This window comes from Hylobates moloch, unplaced genomic scaffold, assembly GCF_009828535.3.
Source record: "Hylobates moloch isolate HMO894 unplaced genomic scaffold, HMol_V3 SCAFFOLD_22, whole genome shotgun sequence".
Taxonomy (NCBI): Eukaryota; Metazoa; Chordata; class Mammalia; order Primates; family Hylobatidae; genus Hylobates; species Hylobates moloch.
The window spans coordinates 24,981,879-24,999,480 of NW_026652297.1; the positions used below are offsets into that span (position 1 = coordinate 24,981,879).

The window sequence follows — 17,602 nt, forward strand, 5'->3', positions numbered from 1 at the left end:
AACTACCATGACATTTCACAGACATGTCCAGCTCTCACACAGACCTGGCCAGAGGAGGGGATGGGAGGAGGCAGGGCAGGGTGGCCAGAGGAGCCTCAGCTCTGGGACCCCTGGACAGGGCTTGAATCCCAACTCTGGCACTTGTTAGTGGAGAGGCCTTGGGCAAGTCACTTAACACTTCTGAACTTCTTTTTCTCTTTTATAAAGAAAGTAGGACTTACCACGATGTTTAAGATTTAAGATTATAATTGTGTGTGTGTGTGTGTGCGTGTGTGTGTGTGTGTGTGTGTGTGTGTGTTTCCCCTGGGAGCAATGATTCAGTATTCACTAATTCAGTGTTTATAGCAACTTTATAGAGCATAACTATAACTACAGAACTATGAATAATGAGAAGTGATTGTATTGGATTAACAACTTGTCTCAGAAACATCCTTATTTAAAAACATATGTTTTACCCAAGAGGAGAAATCTGTTAGTGCCCATTTATACACGGGTATAACTTAATGTAATGATTAGGAGAGTATCAACTAAAAAAAGCAGAATTCTGAGGGAAAGAACCACATGGAAGGCAAGGTCTTGATAAGAAATCGGATATCCAAATAAAATATGCTGTTTTTATAGAGCAGAGGCCAGAAAGGCACTGCTGTGAGAAGATCTCGCTGCCTCAGAGGCACTTGGCGTCATTAGCACCTTGGGAAGACAGTTTGGGGAGGAAGAAAAGCACAGCCAGTTGTGGCTCCGGGCCATCCTCTTCTCCAGACAGACCCTCTCTGGACCTCCTGCTCTTTGAACCTCCTGAGTCTTTTAGCTGTGTTTGACAAGTGTCAGACTGCATTTTCTCCAGGGCTTTTTTTCCAGTCCCCAACAACCTCTGTGTGGTTTTTTTTTTTGAGCATAAAAAGGAACATTCTCAGAAGGATTCACTGTTGAACTCAAGCAGGGTGTATGCTGCCTGCTGGGGCCCACAGCAAATTAACCCTCAGCACAACACCCCCAAACGTACCCACCACAGTAAACAGCATGTTGTCCAGGAACAGAGCGACGAATACCACCACCAGCACCAGCTGCCGGGACGCTCTCCCCTCCTTCAGCAACCGCTGGGGAGCATCCAGAACAGTCCGGAGCATGGTGAGGGCCGGGCTGGGACAGTCTTCCCCTGCAGACTCTTAGGGAAGGTCCTGTGACAGCTACAGGTCTCCTGCAGCCTTTATGGAAGAGGGGAGGGAGTCTGCCCAGATGAATAAAACTCACTATTAAAACGAAAAGTGCAAAGAGTTGCAAGTAGTAGGATGATATTTGGAGACATCTCAATGTCTGTATCACTGTTCACTTCTTATATGTCTCAATAACTTTACCTGGTTCCCAGAATGCCTTCCTGGTAAGCATTGCTTACTAGCTATTTATGTCTGGATTTATATCTAGCCATTAATTTCCCTTGAATTTAATGGCTAGATATAAATCCAGATAAAAATAGATGCTCTACAGATCGCTTAACCCTGTGCTTTTCAAACATCCGACATTTATTTGCCTATCACCTTGATGGTTTATGTCATATCTGAGGACTACCTGTAGTATCATTTACTTCATCTTTTTCCTCTAGATCCACTCTTTGAAAATATTGAGGTACTGCCAGGTATGGTGGGATGTGCCTGGAGTCTCAGTTACTTGGGAGGCTGAGGTGGAAGGATATCTTGAGCCCAGGAGTTTGATTGAGTTCAGCCTGGACAACATAGCAAGACCCCTAACTCTCAAAAAAATTTTAAAACCAACATAGATGTTGATATCATGTTTCAAAAGTTATTTTATGTGGCATGCAAAAAAAGTATGGCCTCTGTTCTAGGTGCTACCCCAAAATATTTCATGTGGCACAGTGTCACTTGGGCTGCCCACTGAGAAACACTGGTGTAGACCAACCTTCATCTCATAGACAAGAAACCTGAGCCTCTGGAGGTTAGGAGATTTGTTTGGGGTTGCACAATTAGTGCCAAACTGGGATGAAACCCCAAGCTTTTCAACTTGCAGGTTTATCCTCTACCATGGTCCCTTGCTCTGTGGTTCTAGAAGCACACTCATTCTTTTATTTGAGCTACAAACTCCTAATCAGAAAGATGTCTGTGAAAATAAAATATTGACTTTCATGATTAGTTCGCCATTTAGGATTTCATATCATTAGTCAGCATTAAGTCACAGTACCTTGTCAAACTTCAAGTAATAACAGTTTCTGGAGAGAATTTCATTTTCTTTGATGTGGCTTCTGTTGTGGTATTGACAATACCAGTCATTTAAATTTTAAAATAGATTACCGTCATGAAATCTATCGGGCCCTAAAAACTGTATACTCTTTGACTTAGTAACTCTACTTCAAGGAACCCATCCTAAAAAAAAAAGATCACAGATGCAGCGAAAGACTTATACTCAAAAAGATCAATTGCAGAATTATTTTTCTTAGTGAAAAAAGTCAAACATGTTAATGGTGGATTATTAAGCAGCTCTTAAAAATTATATTTTCAGATAATTTTAATGACGTAGGAAATACTATTACTATAATGTTAAGTAAAAAAGGGAAATTGTCTAAATATAAATATATGGGCACATTTTTGAGAGACTAGAGAGATACTCAAACGCCAGTTATTTATAATCAATGACTTCGGTTATCTTCTGTGTATTTCTAAATATTCAATAATGAGCTACTTTTGTAATTAAAGAAGTAAATGATTTTAAATGATTATCACTGAAATTCAGTAGTCAGCCTCAGGTGTTAGGAGTATCCCAAGCACTGAGCTACTGTGTTCTAAGCCCAGGGCAGGAAGAACCATCTCACTACTACAGATTAATGTGACCAAGGTCCTAAGTGAACCAAATTCTCAGTTAAGTTTTAACTAGTAAATGCATGCAATTACTTACGATCCTTCATTTCTCTGTATAAATGAGGTATTTCTGAATACAAATTGACTTAGGATATGCATGGATAAGAATAAAACACGAGCCATGGAAAATTAAAAAGCATAGCGAATGAAGTAAGTACTACAAAGAGAGAGAAAAATACACACCAAAATCTCAAAACAAAAACAAACAAAACCAGGAATTTGCCAACGAATCAATAGTAAACTTTACTGAACAGTCGAAATCCTCTGAGAGAGACACGAATCCCAAGGAAAGATTAAATTTGTCCGGAGAGAGACAAAATCTTACCTTGGAGCCCATCTTGGTGTGAGGCACTCAGTGAGGTATTGGCAGCTGTTAGCAAGACAGCAGGGATACTGTTCTCTCAATGTGGATGTGCTGATGGATTTATTGCCTCCTGTTATCTGAGGATGCTGTGTATGTGTGCGTGTGTGTGCCTTTGTCCACAAAGATTTAATTGCAACCTCCAACAGGGTTCATTCAGACCCTTAGCTCCCTGCGTCAAAGGCAGGAAGGCAGGGCTGGAGAGGATAGAGAGGGCAGATATTATCCTAAGCAAAGAGGCACTGGACTGCACTGTTTTGCCTCTGTGCTTATCTATCATCGAACTCTTTAACTCTTGCCTGGGTCTGAATACAAACTGGAAGCCAAGATGGAACCAGCGTGCAGTTCCTGTTCCTTGCTGCTTAGTCAAAGAGGCTCCATGTACCCCAATTAGCTTCCTGGAAAGAAACAATGCACGTTGTTCTCAAGCCGTAAAAACCCAACATCTATGGCCTCTGTAAAGGCTTAGATTGTGCACTGTGTCTTCACATCTCAATACTGGCTCAGTTCCTGATACGTGGTAGCATCCAATAAATATTTCTTGCATGGACGACTGGATGGTTAACTACAGCAGAAAGTGCAGCTCCTTGTGGGATCTTGAGAGGCTCTAATGATCTATATTATTCTGACATTAAACCATTGGTGGCTCAAAGAATATAAACAATTTACGAAAAAGCAAATACACTCCATGAGCAAGGGCAGTGCAGAGGTTTCCTATTTGTGGAACTGGTTGGCCCCTCCTAATTGTGGGAATTAACTAGGGGACTTTGGATTTAACGCTAAAAAAAAGGAAAGAGTTTTTTAATTTTATTATTTTTATTTTTGAGACAGAGTCTTGCTCTATCACCCAGGCTGGAGTGCAGTGGCATGATCTTGACTCACTGCAACCTCCACCACCTGGATTCAAGCAATCTTCTAATCTCAGCCTCCTGAGTAGCTGGGATTACAGGTGCATGCCACCATGCTCAGCTAATTTTTGTATTTTTAGTAGACACAGGGTTTCACCATGTTGCCAGGCTGGTCTTGAACTCTTGAACTCAAGCGATCCTCCTGCCTTGGCCTGTCAAAGTGCTGGAATTACAGACATGAGCCACAGCGCCCGGCCTAGATGGAAAGAGTTTTAAAATGTAAACCTAGAGAGAGAAATAGGGATAGGAAACAAAGACATCAGCAGAGTGTATTCATTGCTATAGTTTGCTACTGTAACAAATTACTACAAACTGGTGGCTTAAAACAACACGTATTTAGTATCTTGCAGTTCTGGAGGTCAGAAGTCCAAAATACATCATACTGGGTTAAAATGAAGGTGTCGGCAGGGCTGCACTTCTTCTGGAGATTATGGGGGAGGGTTGTTTCCTTGCCTTTTCCAGCTTCCAGAGGCCTCCTGCATTTCTTGGCTCCTGGCCACTTTTACCCTCAAAGCTAATAGCAATGCATTTTCAACTCTCCTTCTGACTCTGAGCCTTCTGCCTCCCTCTTTCACTTGTAAGGACTCACGGGATGACCCTGGGCCCATCCAGATATTCCAAGATCACCTCCCCATCTCAAGATCCTTAATCATATCTGCAAAGTCCCTTTTACCATGTAAGGCAACATACTCACAGGTTCCAGGATTAGGAGGTGGACATCTCTGGGGTGCCACTGTCTACTCTCTACAGGGAGCATGGTACACTGCCCCCCACTTACATGCAGGGCCTGTGGCCTGAGCCTCTAGGGAATGAGAGGGGTTAGGGCCAAAAGATGGAGGAGCTGTATTAATAAAGATATTTGCAAGACTCTGGGCATAAGGCAGCATCCTTTTTGGAGCCCAGGTGACAATTCTGCCACCATGCCCTCCACCCTAAGTGCAGTGTTAGAACTCTGAGAGTTGACAGCCTCCAGCATAGTATAGCTGTGTCCAATAGAGGGCGCTAGAGGCAGAGGGCTTGGGTAGAGCAGCCTCACAGGGATGTTCCGAGACACCACCTAACTGGGGATGACGCCCCAAAATTGGGAAATCATGATTTTGAGAAACTGAGGGCCTGGGAAAGCAGGTATACACTAAGAATCATCATATGTTGGGCAATGATAAGAATAACAGCAACAATTACAGTAGCTATCACTTATAGATTACCTGCTATTTGGGCATGTTTCTAATACATACTCATATATTATATGGATAATACATATTAGTTCAAATAGATATATGTTTTCAGTTTACTGTAACCATGCTAGTATTCACGCGCTGGCCAAGTCTGGGGTCTCCTCACAAATGCCCATCACTATTAATAATAATCAAATTTTTGTCCATTAAAAATGAATGAGCACTCATCTTCCTCCCTTTAATCATAGGATGTAAAAAAAAAAAAGCTGTGAGTACAGTGGAATGGAAATTCACATACACTGTTAGTAGCTAGGCAAATACCATTCTTTTAGAAAGTAATGCAGCTTTCTATCTTTTGTCTTTTAAGTTATAAAATGCATGTTGCTTTTGACCCAGTAATTTCACTTCTTAGCAATCTATCTAAAAAGGTATGCTAAAATATGGGGGAAGGGAGGGAAATCATAGGTACAAAATTTTTATCATAGGATTTAGAGAAAAACTAGAAACATCTCAAATGTCCAACTGCAGAAATTATTTAAGTGCATGAGCTTGAAGGACTGTCATGTTGCCCTTAAAACAGATTTAAAAAAAGGTTATAATGAAGACTATATATCAAGCTGGAAAAAATTTTATATAGAAAAATAAATATATAATTTATATTTATAGATTACATATATAACATGTAATTTATATTCTATATGTTATACATAATACGTGTAATTTATATTATATGTATATACACACAGATATTATGACAGAAAGTAAAAAGGTAGAATATAAAACTTTATGTAGATTGGGGCTGGGCATGGTGGCTCATGCCTGTAATCTCACCACTTTGGGAGGCTGAGGCAGGTAGATTACTTGAGGTCAGGAGTTCAAGACCAGCCTGGCCAACATGACAAAACCTTCACTCCACTAAAAATACAAAAGTTAGCCAGGCTTGGTGGTGCACACCTGTAGTCCCAACTACTTGAGGGGCTGAGGCACAAGAATTACTTGAACCTGGGAGGCAGAGGTTGCGGTAAGCCGAGATCACTCCACTGCACTCCAGCCTGGGCAATAGAGTGAGACTCTGTCTCAAAAAAAAAAAAAAAAAAATCTTTATGTAAATTCACAGTAGCATTATGCACAATAGCTAAAAGGTGAAAGCAACCCACATGTCCCTCAATGGATGAATAAAGGAAATTATGACCCATGCTATAACATGGATGAATATTGAGGACATTATGCTAAGTGAAATAAACCAGTCACCACAGGACAAATTCCATTTATATGACATAAGTATAACAGTCAATTTCATAGAAATAGAAAATATGATGGTGGTTTCCAGCATCTGAGGGAAGAGGGAAATGGGAAGTGATTGTTTAATGGGTGTAGAGTTTCAGTTTTGCAAGACGAAAACTTCTGGAGATTGGTCAGTTGCACAATAATGTGGGTATACTTAACACGAGTGAACCATACACTTAAAAATGGCTAAAATGGTAGATTTTATGTCGTGTATATTTTTCCACAATTAAAAACATAAAAACAATACTTTATTTACATTGTGATTATATAAGTGGTTAGGCCCAATGGCAAAATTATGGAAGATTTTTAATTTATTATTTAAATAATAGTGAACAAAACTTAAAAATGAAGCATGGCCAGTAAAAAGTAACAGCTCAGTCTATACTGGTGGACTCTGAGTCCTTGCAAAGAAATAATAATTTCTAGCCAGAGCATCCTGCTGAGAACTCTCTGAGACTGAAATTGAAGTTTGAGGCTCTTTGATAGTGGCTCTGTTATCTTTCTAGTTAAAGTGGTTGGCATACAACATCCTCAGACAGACAGCTTTTTCTCTGGGCCAAATAATATCTATAACCCAATTACATGTACCCTGGGCTGTGGCTGACATGGCCTGGCAGAAGAGACAGTCCTGTGACTCAGAGCTGGAGGGTGCTTTTGTTTCTCATTGCTTCCTGTTTCCTGTGCTGTTCAAATATTTAACAATCAGTTCCAACTTCTTTCATTCAGCATATGTCATTATCCCAGCCTCAGACTGGAGGCTGACTTTGGTTCAGAAGTCACAGACTTCTGAAAACAAAGCCAAAGAGGAGTCAGTGCTGATACTTTACGGCCATGATCTGCAGGGCCCTGTGGACCCTGTAGGAGTGGATATGTGTCCATAAAAATAGGGAACTGCATGTCTGTAAACCAAGGGAAGTGCTGGTTTCAGATCCAAGGGAATAGGAGACTCTAAAAAAGTAAAATCGACGTCAGTTGGAACCCCATTGAACAGTTCTATTGTAGGGACAGCGGTAGCAAACACAGCAATAAATAAGTGATAGGAAAATTCAGTTAGGAAAATTCAGGCCCTACCCCCAACCCACCACTAAAACTGGCATCCCTTCACAACATCAAAAATATTTGGAAAATAAAACAATAAAAAATAACAATACAGGCTGGGTGTGGTGGCTGACATCTGTAATCCCAGTGCTTTGGGAGGCCAAAGCAGGAGGACTGCTTGAGCCCAGGAGGTCGAGCCTGCAGTGAGCCATGATCACGCCACTGCATTCCTGGGTGACAGAGCAAGACTCATGTCTCAAAACAACAACAACAACAAAAATCCAATCAACCAACCAACAAACAAAGGAAAAAACCAATGCAACCATAAAAAATAACACAAGTAAAAAACAAAGTACAATAACTACTTCTATAGCATTTACCTTGTATCAGGTATTAAAAGTAATCCAGAGATGATTTAAAGTATACAGGAGGATGTACATGGGTTATGTGCAAATACCACACCATTTTATATCAGAGACTTGAGCATTCATGGATTTTGGTTTCTGCAGGAGGTCCTGGAACCAATACAGCATGGATACTGAGAGATGATTGTATACCATTTCAAAAACCCTCTTTAACTATCCAGGGTCAGCCTGGCCACTTTCCCCTATTGTCAGGGTGCATTAACTCTTGCCTAGTTTGACTCAAACCTGCTTTGCATGGAAAATACAGCCACAGTTACATCGACTGGCCAGAACTTCAGCCTCCTTCCCTTTGTTTCATCTTGGAGCTATGCAGGAGATGCTTAAGAAGCAGACTGGCCAGATCCAGAAGCAGAGATATTAAGTTCTATGACATGTGGGAGACGTTGCCCTGGATCATGGTTATCTGTCTGTAGAGCCTAAACTTTAAGGGCAGGGGTTTTATCCCACCCGTCTTGGCATTCCACCCAGCACCAAGCATCTGGCCCAGTAGAGGTGATCAATAACTATTGATGGTTGTTGTCGGTAATGATGAGGAGGAGTCATTCTCACCTCTCTGAGCATCACATAAGACTGGCAAGGTATTGGAAGCTTTGAAGGAGATGTGAACCTCCCAGAGCCCTGGTGCTTCAGGATAGGAATAAGGATATTCCAGCTTTCACTTGCAATTCAGCTCTCAACCCCACCTGTCCTTGATTGTGCGCGCAGAATTTCACAGGCAGAGCTGATGCGTTTAAAACCCACTACAGATTCTTGAGATCTTAGCCTTGGCAATGGCTCCTTGTTAAGTTTAATTTATATGCAAGATATAGAAAAAAATCTACCATCCCCAAAATCATTGTGGGTGACCAGGGAGTCTGTGGAAATATCCATAATTTCAATGGAGCAGGAAGGGCCAGTGTTAATATCTCTTAGAGACAAATGCCATGCTTTCTACAAATATCTTTTTAGAAATACTAGGACACAGAAAAGAAGCATCTGGATGATTAGTTTCAGTCCTGTGTCTGCCATTCACTTAGCTGTGAGACTTTGGACAAACTACCTGATTGCTTGGTACTTCCATTTGCTGACTTAGAGCATTCTTGTGAAGATTCAAAAAGAATAAATGAACAATAAACACTTAGAAGAGTGCCTGGCACACAGTAGGCACATAATATTTATCCTGTGCACTTACTTATCAGAAAAACAGTAAACCACTAACTCTGCTCTCACTGAACTCTTCTTTTTGTTGAGGGAATTTCTAAAAATTAAGTTCCCTAAAATGAATTCCTCTTCTAAATGCAGCATTCACTGTGAACTGCTTCAGAACTCTTATCTCATGCTAACCATGAGAATGCATAAACCTTGCTCAAGACATACTTCCACCCAACATTGTTCCTCAAAACCAAATCCTTCCCAAGTTATGTCTAACTGAAAAAACCCACGTCCCCTCCCCAGCACCCCTGTGGAGAACCAGCTGACCTAAGCCAATACTCTCTGACCTTTCTCTTACCAGGTAGACAACCCAGCATGCTGTTCCACACTGTTTTGGATGAAAAATCATGTGTGTTAATCTTATCTCTACAATTCAGCCTTTAGCTGCTTTGAAATAATGTATTATATAGTAATGTTGCCTTTGCTTTAAAGATGCAACCCAAGCCCAGAGGCACAGAACTAGTTAGGAGCAAACCTGAGGCTGCTCCTCCAACTCTCAGTCCAATGTACTCACCACTGAGAGCAGAAATATGTCCTACGGTCCTTCTGCGGTTCTGCAGTTTTCAGCATCACGCTGAGTTCATGAGCAGTGCTCACTCGGTATGTAGTTGTTGATAGAAAATGTCATTCAAGTACTTTGACTTCTCTGATGAACACATCATAAATAAACCAAGAATTAAGGCCTTTTCTGGCAATGGTCAGATTCAGACTTTGAGACAGTGTTGCCATATTGCTATGACAACTGGTGGAAATGATCCAAATTAGAATATGTCCCCAAAATTTTTCCAGATGCTGTCCTATGTTATGAGTCCAGTTGGTCCCCAGGTCATCTTTGACACAGAAAAGAGGCTTCAGGCAGATGCCAGGTGAGATCCTGGGTCTTAGATTTTTATTTCAGAGGATCAGACATCCACAACTGTCTTAGAACTAATTTGGTTTTCCGAAGTTCCCTTAGATGGGGTTAGAATAAACCCTCTACAATTATTCTGCATCAGAAAGGATCTCTCAGACTTACCCAGATTTGTAAACAACCAACAGAGCCAAAACTAAGTGGCTTCAGAGGCCAGGGAGTAAAAAAGGAACGACTGTCTAGAAAGCTTAGACTGCTGGTATCTCACTTCCAGAACTTAGGAAAATCACTTTACTTCCCTAAGATTCAGTTTCCTCATCTGTAAATTGGGAGTTACGTCTAGCTGAGTGCTAAGATCTATTCTAGGTTTTACAATCATTCTTGTCTTAGAAGTAAAACAATGAATTCTTATCTAACGTTGACTCTATGTCATCTATTACTAACCCCTTTGACCTGATTTCTATCAGGTCTCTCTAATATAGAACTTTTAACTTACCTGATTGCATGCTTGTTTTACCACTAGCGATAAAACCTGCTCCCTATTAAAGTGAAAATTATACCATTTTAAACAGAAGCACCTTATTATTTCTCTTTGTATTTTTGATTCAAAAGCATAATGAATGTTCATGCCAAAAATGTGACAAATTAAAAAAGAAAGCAAAGCATCTCATAACTCAGAGTAGTCACTGTTAATATCAGTATATATTTCTTTACAATATTTTCCAAGTGTATGTGTACACAAATAGATAATACAAATTTTATAGTGTATGCCACTTCATATAGAATACTCTGTCAGTACTGTGTTATGAAAATTTTCCCAGGCTTCCATCTTAATGTCTGAATAATTTTTCATCAAATCAAAGTATCTGATTCTTTTTTGTTGGAACATTTGGGATGTGAGAAGACTCTCATGATCTGGAAACAAAAGAGGGTCTTTGACAAAGGATACTTGGAGTTTCAAGGACAGGTGTCCCCAATTCAGACAGCCAGGTGACAGAAAAGCAGTACTCGGTAAGAGACTTTCCATCCATCAGCTTCTTCTTGGTCTGTATATTTAAACATTTGCATCACCTTCTTAAGTAGCCATTGTTCTGATCATAGGGCGCCCTCTGCTCTTTCCCTTCTATTGTACAACACATCTGTGACCCCAGTGACAAGGAAAGTAATATGGGATATGGAAGAAAACCAGAGATCTCAGTTTTAGGAGGTCAAAGTACAATTTCCAGCCTATACACCTCACTCTGCATCGGATGGTCAGAATTTAAAAACAGCCAACACGGCCAGGTGTGGTGACTCACGTCTGTATTCCCAGCGCTTTGGGAGGCTGAGATGGGTGGATCACCTGAGATCAGCATTTGGAGACCATCCTGGCCAACAGGGAGAAACCCCATCTCTACTAAAAATACAAAAATTAGCTGGGTGTGGTGGTGGGCACCTGTAATCCCAGCTACTAAGGAGACTGAGGCATGAGAATCACTTGAACCCTGGAGGTGGAGGTTGCAGTGAGCCGAGATCACGCCACTGCACTCCAGCCTGGGCGACAGAGCAAGACTCTGACTCAAAAAAAAAAACAAAAAAACAAAAACAAACAAACAAAACCAACAACAAAACATATAATTAGCTTCCTCTCCCATCTTATGCTGAAAATGTTGTATTGATGATTTTATATTGGCTGCCTTGTTATATAGAAACACATAGGTCTATTTATTTAATCTGTTGTGGTTTGTCTTCATGGTATTTTCCTTGATTAGAATTTTCCAGCAAATAAAGAGAGATACACATTATACGGGAAAAAATCAGTCACTGGCATGAGATTTTCTTACCCCTCTCTTCTCTATTTTTCTTCCCCAATAACGATTTGTAATAAACGAATAAGAGTTTGCCTTTCTGTCTAAGGTGTTGATTTCTGAAAGCTTCTTTTTAAATTCTTGAGAAGCAGGCATGACACGAAATCTTCCCAACTCACAGGTGGAGATTCAAACACAGAAGGAATTGAGGATTGTCCCAAGGTTACACTCTGCATAAGGAGACAGTCAGCACTGAAACTGCCCTGGTGATTCTGAGTCTCATGTTTTGACCACATTCCCTACTCCTGGGGAATTCCTAGGATTTTTGCATTCCTTGGGAGTAAAACAAGGATATGGTTTCAGCAAATAACAGGAGGACAATAGCCAGTATACAATATCCGCAGGGTGACTCTTCCTTGGTGGGGGGCGGGGAACCCTCCATATGGAAGAATAAGGTTGGTGGACAACTGTTCATTTTTAAGAAAAAAGCAACACATTTTCATTTATCTAACAGATATTTACTAAGTACTATGTGTAAGTTACCTTGCTAGGTACTTTAGATAGAAGACAAGAAAATGATAAGATACAGTCCCTGCTTAATACAAACTACTCAACTAGTCCAGGAGACATATCATTTCTTTCTTAGAAAAGAGCCTGACACGGCCAGGCATGGTGGCTCACACCTGTAATCCCAGCACTTTGGGAGGCCGAGGTGAGCGGATCGTGAGGTCGGGAGTTCAAGACCAGCCTGGCCAACATGGTGAAACCCCGTCTCTACTAAAAATACAAAAATTAGCTGGGCGATGGCAGGCACCTGTAATCCCAGCTACTTGGCAGGCTGAGGCAGGAGAATCGCTTGAGCCCAGGAGGCGCAGGTGGCAGTAGCCGAGATCATGCCATTGTACTCCATCCTGGCTGACAAAAGCAAGAATACGTCTAAAAAAAAAAGAGCCTGACACATATTAATTAACACATAAATACTCTATTAATCAATAAATCAAAGCATGTAATAATAATGTTAGCTAAGACATATCTAGCCTTTGCTATTTGCCAAATACTTTGCATTACCTCTTTTAATACAATAATTTTATGAAGATAATATTGTTATTCTCATTTTATAAACTAGAAAAGTGAGGCCTAGAGAGAATAAATTTTGTTCAAAGTCATAGAACTAATCAACTCAGGACTTAAACTATGTCTGACTTCAGAGTCCATGCCCCAAGCCCCTGATAGAAGAAAAACTTCAGCTGACTTAAATTTAAATGTGTTTAATTGAGCAGTGAACGATTTGTGAATCAGGCAGCCCCCAGAATCACAGCAGATTCGGAGAGACTCCAGGGATGCCTCGTGGTCAGAACAAATTTATAAATAAAAAAGGGAAGTGACGTACAGAAATCAGAAGTGAGGTACAGATAGAGCTAGATTGGTTACAGCTCAGTGTTTGCCTTATTTGAATACAGTTTGAACACTCAGCAGTGTATGAGTATCTGAAGTACCACTGCTGGGATTGGCCAAGACTCAGCTACTGTTACAGGCACAAACTCCTAAGTTAGGTTTTCAATTTTGTCTACCTATTAAGTTAGGTTGCAGTTCATCCACAAGGACTCAAATATAGAAGTACAGAGTCCTTCTCGGGCCATATTTAGTTTGTTTTAGCACCTTTTACCCTTAATATTGTGCAAGCCCCCCACCTCCAGGTGATACTCTTTCTGTGTGAGTATATGTGACTTTTGGATATTTAATACACATTTCAGAAGAGAAAAAGATTTTTCTCTCCAAATTGCAGCACCAATTATTGACATCAATGCACACTTTCCTGCTTTTTACCAATGTACAAACATGTTCTACACTATTGCAACTGGTCTATATCTGTGCTAAACTTTCACTCAATATTATTTTGTATAAATAGTTTCAAATACTTGAATTCCACCAGCTATATATCATATTCATGTCAGTATCTATTAAATACACACTACTGGTGCAGTTTATTATTATGGGAAATTTAGATTACTATTTCATTTTCACTCTGATGAATAGCATTGCCATAACAAGCTATAAACATTTATTCCTTTGGTTAATAAATACATCATTGAGATCATGGAATCAAATTATTGGATCAAACTGTGTGAACAAGTTTATGATACCTAACCTATACCAGGTTGCTTTCCAGAAGGCTTGGCCAATTTCCAAAGCCATCAGAAATGAGCTGGTGCAACACTTAGCCCCGAATCCTGCCAACACTTAAAAAAAATCATTTATGGGATGAGGGGGGAGGGACAGCATTAGGAGATATACTTAATACTAAATGACAAGTTAATGGGTGCAGCACACCAACATGGCACATGGATACATATGTAACAAACCTGCACATTGTGCACATGTACCCTAAAACTTAAAGTATAATAATAATTTTAAAAAAAAGAAAAAAAGAATCATTTAGTTTTCTTAATTTAACAGATAAGGTGGAAGAGTGATGCTTAGTTTGAATTTCTTCATTACTAGAGAAACTAAAACTTTTCTATATTTTCCTAAATGTATTTTTCTATGTATATAACACTTCATTTATCCTCTTCCTTCTTACATATTAAAGGGATAATTTTTTTAAACCCAAGGAAAAGCGTTTATATAATATTGCTGTAAATAATTCTAAGAAACTCTCAATTTCAGTTGACTAACAGTTTTGGGTTACCTGCACTTTGCACAGGTACCATCATAAGATCCAAATAAATTACACAATTTTTAAAAATGTAGTTGTCTGAGAAGTTAGAGACTGTGTCGAGTAATACCAACTATCTGACACAACCATGTGGCAACTTGATTAAACACTTGTGGTTCCATAAATGGCAATACCACTCTCCCAATTTGTCAGTGATGCTTACTTGGTGGTTTTCTTTAAGAGTTTCAGGCTCCTTTGACAATCTGATAGAAATCTGTGGGTTATTTCCACGGAAAATATCCATATGCACACATTTTGCACAAGGTTTCACAGACATCCAAGGGTGCCAAGTTAATAATCCCTGTTTTACAGCAATCTTGGACTTATTTCTATCATTGTTTTTTCATTTGAAATGTTTCTCCCAGCTGCACTGTGCTCCACATCCCCCTTGCCAATCCCCCATTCCATATCTGAGGTTACAGAATGGAAAAGTGGAGGAGAAAGATATAAATGGCCACTTTTTAATGATATCATTATTGCGATGAGTTCTGTGATAGAGCTAAGGCCAGCGTGCTATGTAGGAAAGCCATCATCTGGTTTGAGTCCGTGTTGCTCACCCAGACAATCACAATAGCTTCCTAACTGGTCTCTCCACTTTTCTCTTGCCTTCTTCAGCAGTTCATATTTTGCCCAGTAGAACAACATGTCTCTTTAAAGCCTAATCAGATCATATTCCTCCTTCATAAAATTCTACAATTACTCTAAGAATATAATTTGAACTCCTATCTGCATAGCCTCCAAAGCTGTGCATGACCTGACCCTGCCCTCTCTCCTGCTGTTCTCTGCTTAGCTGTGTCCTTCCTAGGCCCACTTTCCTTCTTCTGCCTCAGGACCTTTGCACTTGCAAAACCCTCTGACTGCGCCACACATCTCTTAGAGCTTGCCATGATCTCCTTTCTCTCTCCATTCAGATCTCAGATGACTGAGAAGTGTCTTCCGTGATCACATCATCTAAAATCTTATCTTCATCTTGATCACTCTTTTCTCTTTATCTTGTTTTATTATTTTTCATCATACTTGTCACTACCAGGCACTTTATTCACATGTTTGTTTTCTGACTTTCTCCCTCCAACAGGTATCATGATGACAGAGTCTTTATTTATTTACAAATATATCTCCAGGACTTGGATGAGCACCCAATACACATGTGCATTTTCTCAACAGACGTTTGTTAAATAAATGTTGGGGTTACCACTCTACTTATACACATTAGACCACAACTAATTTCTATTACCAGAGTAAAAAGTTAAAAAAAGGTTTTTTTTAAAGTAAAAGCCATGAACTACTCCTAAAATAATAACATAAAAATTGTAATAACTAAGTCTGATATTCACATATGAAATTTACCTATCATTGTGAAAAATTGGTATGAGAAGACTAGATTTGTAATTTTTATAAAAAAAGTTGTGATGCATTGTATTTGAAAAAATCAGTACAAACACATGTTAAAGGAGTGAAACTACATAGAAAGGTTATTAAATTAAAAATAAAATTTCTCCTACCGTTCACATATTAATTTACTTTACATGGCATTTTGCAATTGCGTTTTTATTTTAAACCTAATACTGTGTCTTGGACTTTAAAAAAAAAAAAACTCAACACTTGAGGCTCCACTGAATTCTTTTCAAAAGTTTGAGAAATACTTTTGACTTAATAGGCTATAAATTATGAATGGGCATTTAGATTTTTTCTAGGTTTATGCTATTACAAAAATGTTTTTTAAACAGCTGTGTGTATGTATATATACATGTATATGTCTGTAGACCATATATAATAATATATACCACATGGTGTATGATGTAATGTATTATATATAACGGAAATTATTTGTCACATATACTGAGTGGATAGATAGATACAGATATATCTACAGAGAGAGAGAACGATAAGTTCCTAGTACCAAAATATTTGAATGAGATATCACCGAATTATTCTTCTAAATATCATACCAATTGTGCTCTTATCAGTAAAGTATTACAATTCCTGTTTAATTGTATTCGTGCCAACTCTGGACATTAGTTAAACTTAAAAATTATAATCTTCTGGGTGCAGTGGCTAACGCCTGTAATCCCAACATTTCGGGACGCCAAGACGGCGGGATCACTTGATGTCAGGAGTTCGCTACCAGCCTGGCCAACATGGTAGAACCCCGTCTTTACTAAAAACAAAAATTAGCCGGGCGTGGTGGCGGGCACCTGTAATCCCAGCTACTTAGGAGGCTGAAGCAGGAGAATCGCTTGAACCCGTGAGGCAGAATTTGCAGTAAGCCGTGATTACGCCACTGCACTCCAGCCTGGGCGACAGAATGAGACTCCCTCTCAAAATAATAATAATAATAATAATAATCATCATCATCATCATCATCATCATCATCATCATCATCATCATCATCCATTCCGTTGCTCCGGCCTCCAGCCTGGGCTGTCATCCTACACCAGTCCCACCCCTTAGACAGCTTCCAGATCTGCTCCTATTTTTCACACCGCTACGCACATCCTATAACAAGCCAATATATGTTTGTTGAATGGATACATGCGTGAACGAATTGGGTAGGGAATAAAGTGAACTAAATGATGCCACGTGTTAATAATCACTGAAACATGTTTTCCATTGCTTCTGTTTTTCAAAGCGGTTTTCACAGCTTGAGTTCTCTCCATTCAGCGTCATGAAAGCCCATTCGAAATGGATATCAGCTGACGTTGGCCTGCACGCGTTTGCCTTCCTCCCCTCACCCCGCTCGTGCGCCTCTCTTTCGGCTGGTTTTCCTGTCTCCTTCCATCTCCTCTCTTTCGCTTCCCTTCCCTCTGCGCCCGCGCCCGCCTCCCAGCACGCTGGTCAGCTCCTCTTGCTCGCAAGCCCGCCTGGCCCAAGCGGCGCGAAGTCACGAGGCTGGGGGCGGCCGGGCGCGAAGGGGGCGGGGCGAGGCCGGGGCGCCGCAGCGCGCATGGGCGGAGCCTCGGGTCCCGGGCCGCCTTGGTATATCTGCGCGTGCGCGGC

General features: G+C 40.2%; 1 protein-coding gene across 3 annotated transcripts in view; it reads right to left on the minus strand.

Moving 5' to 3' along the window:
- SLC18A1 (solute carrier family 18 member A1) overlaps positions 1-3,266 on the minus strand; it is a 38,292-nt gene extending 35,026 nt beyond the window's left edge. For 2 of the 3 annotated variants that reach the window (XM_032143606.1, XM_032143607.1), the window contains exon 1: positions 1,004-1,127. In XM_032143606.1, coding sequence (XP_031999497.1) covers positions 1,004-1,127 — 124 coding nt within the window. Of the gene's footprint in view, positions 1-1,003; positions 1,251-3,192 lie in introns of those variants that run through there. The other variant, XM_032143605.2, reaches the window with a different exon arrangement.
- Between the last annotated feature and the right edge of the window lie 14,336 nt (positions 3,267-17,602).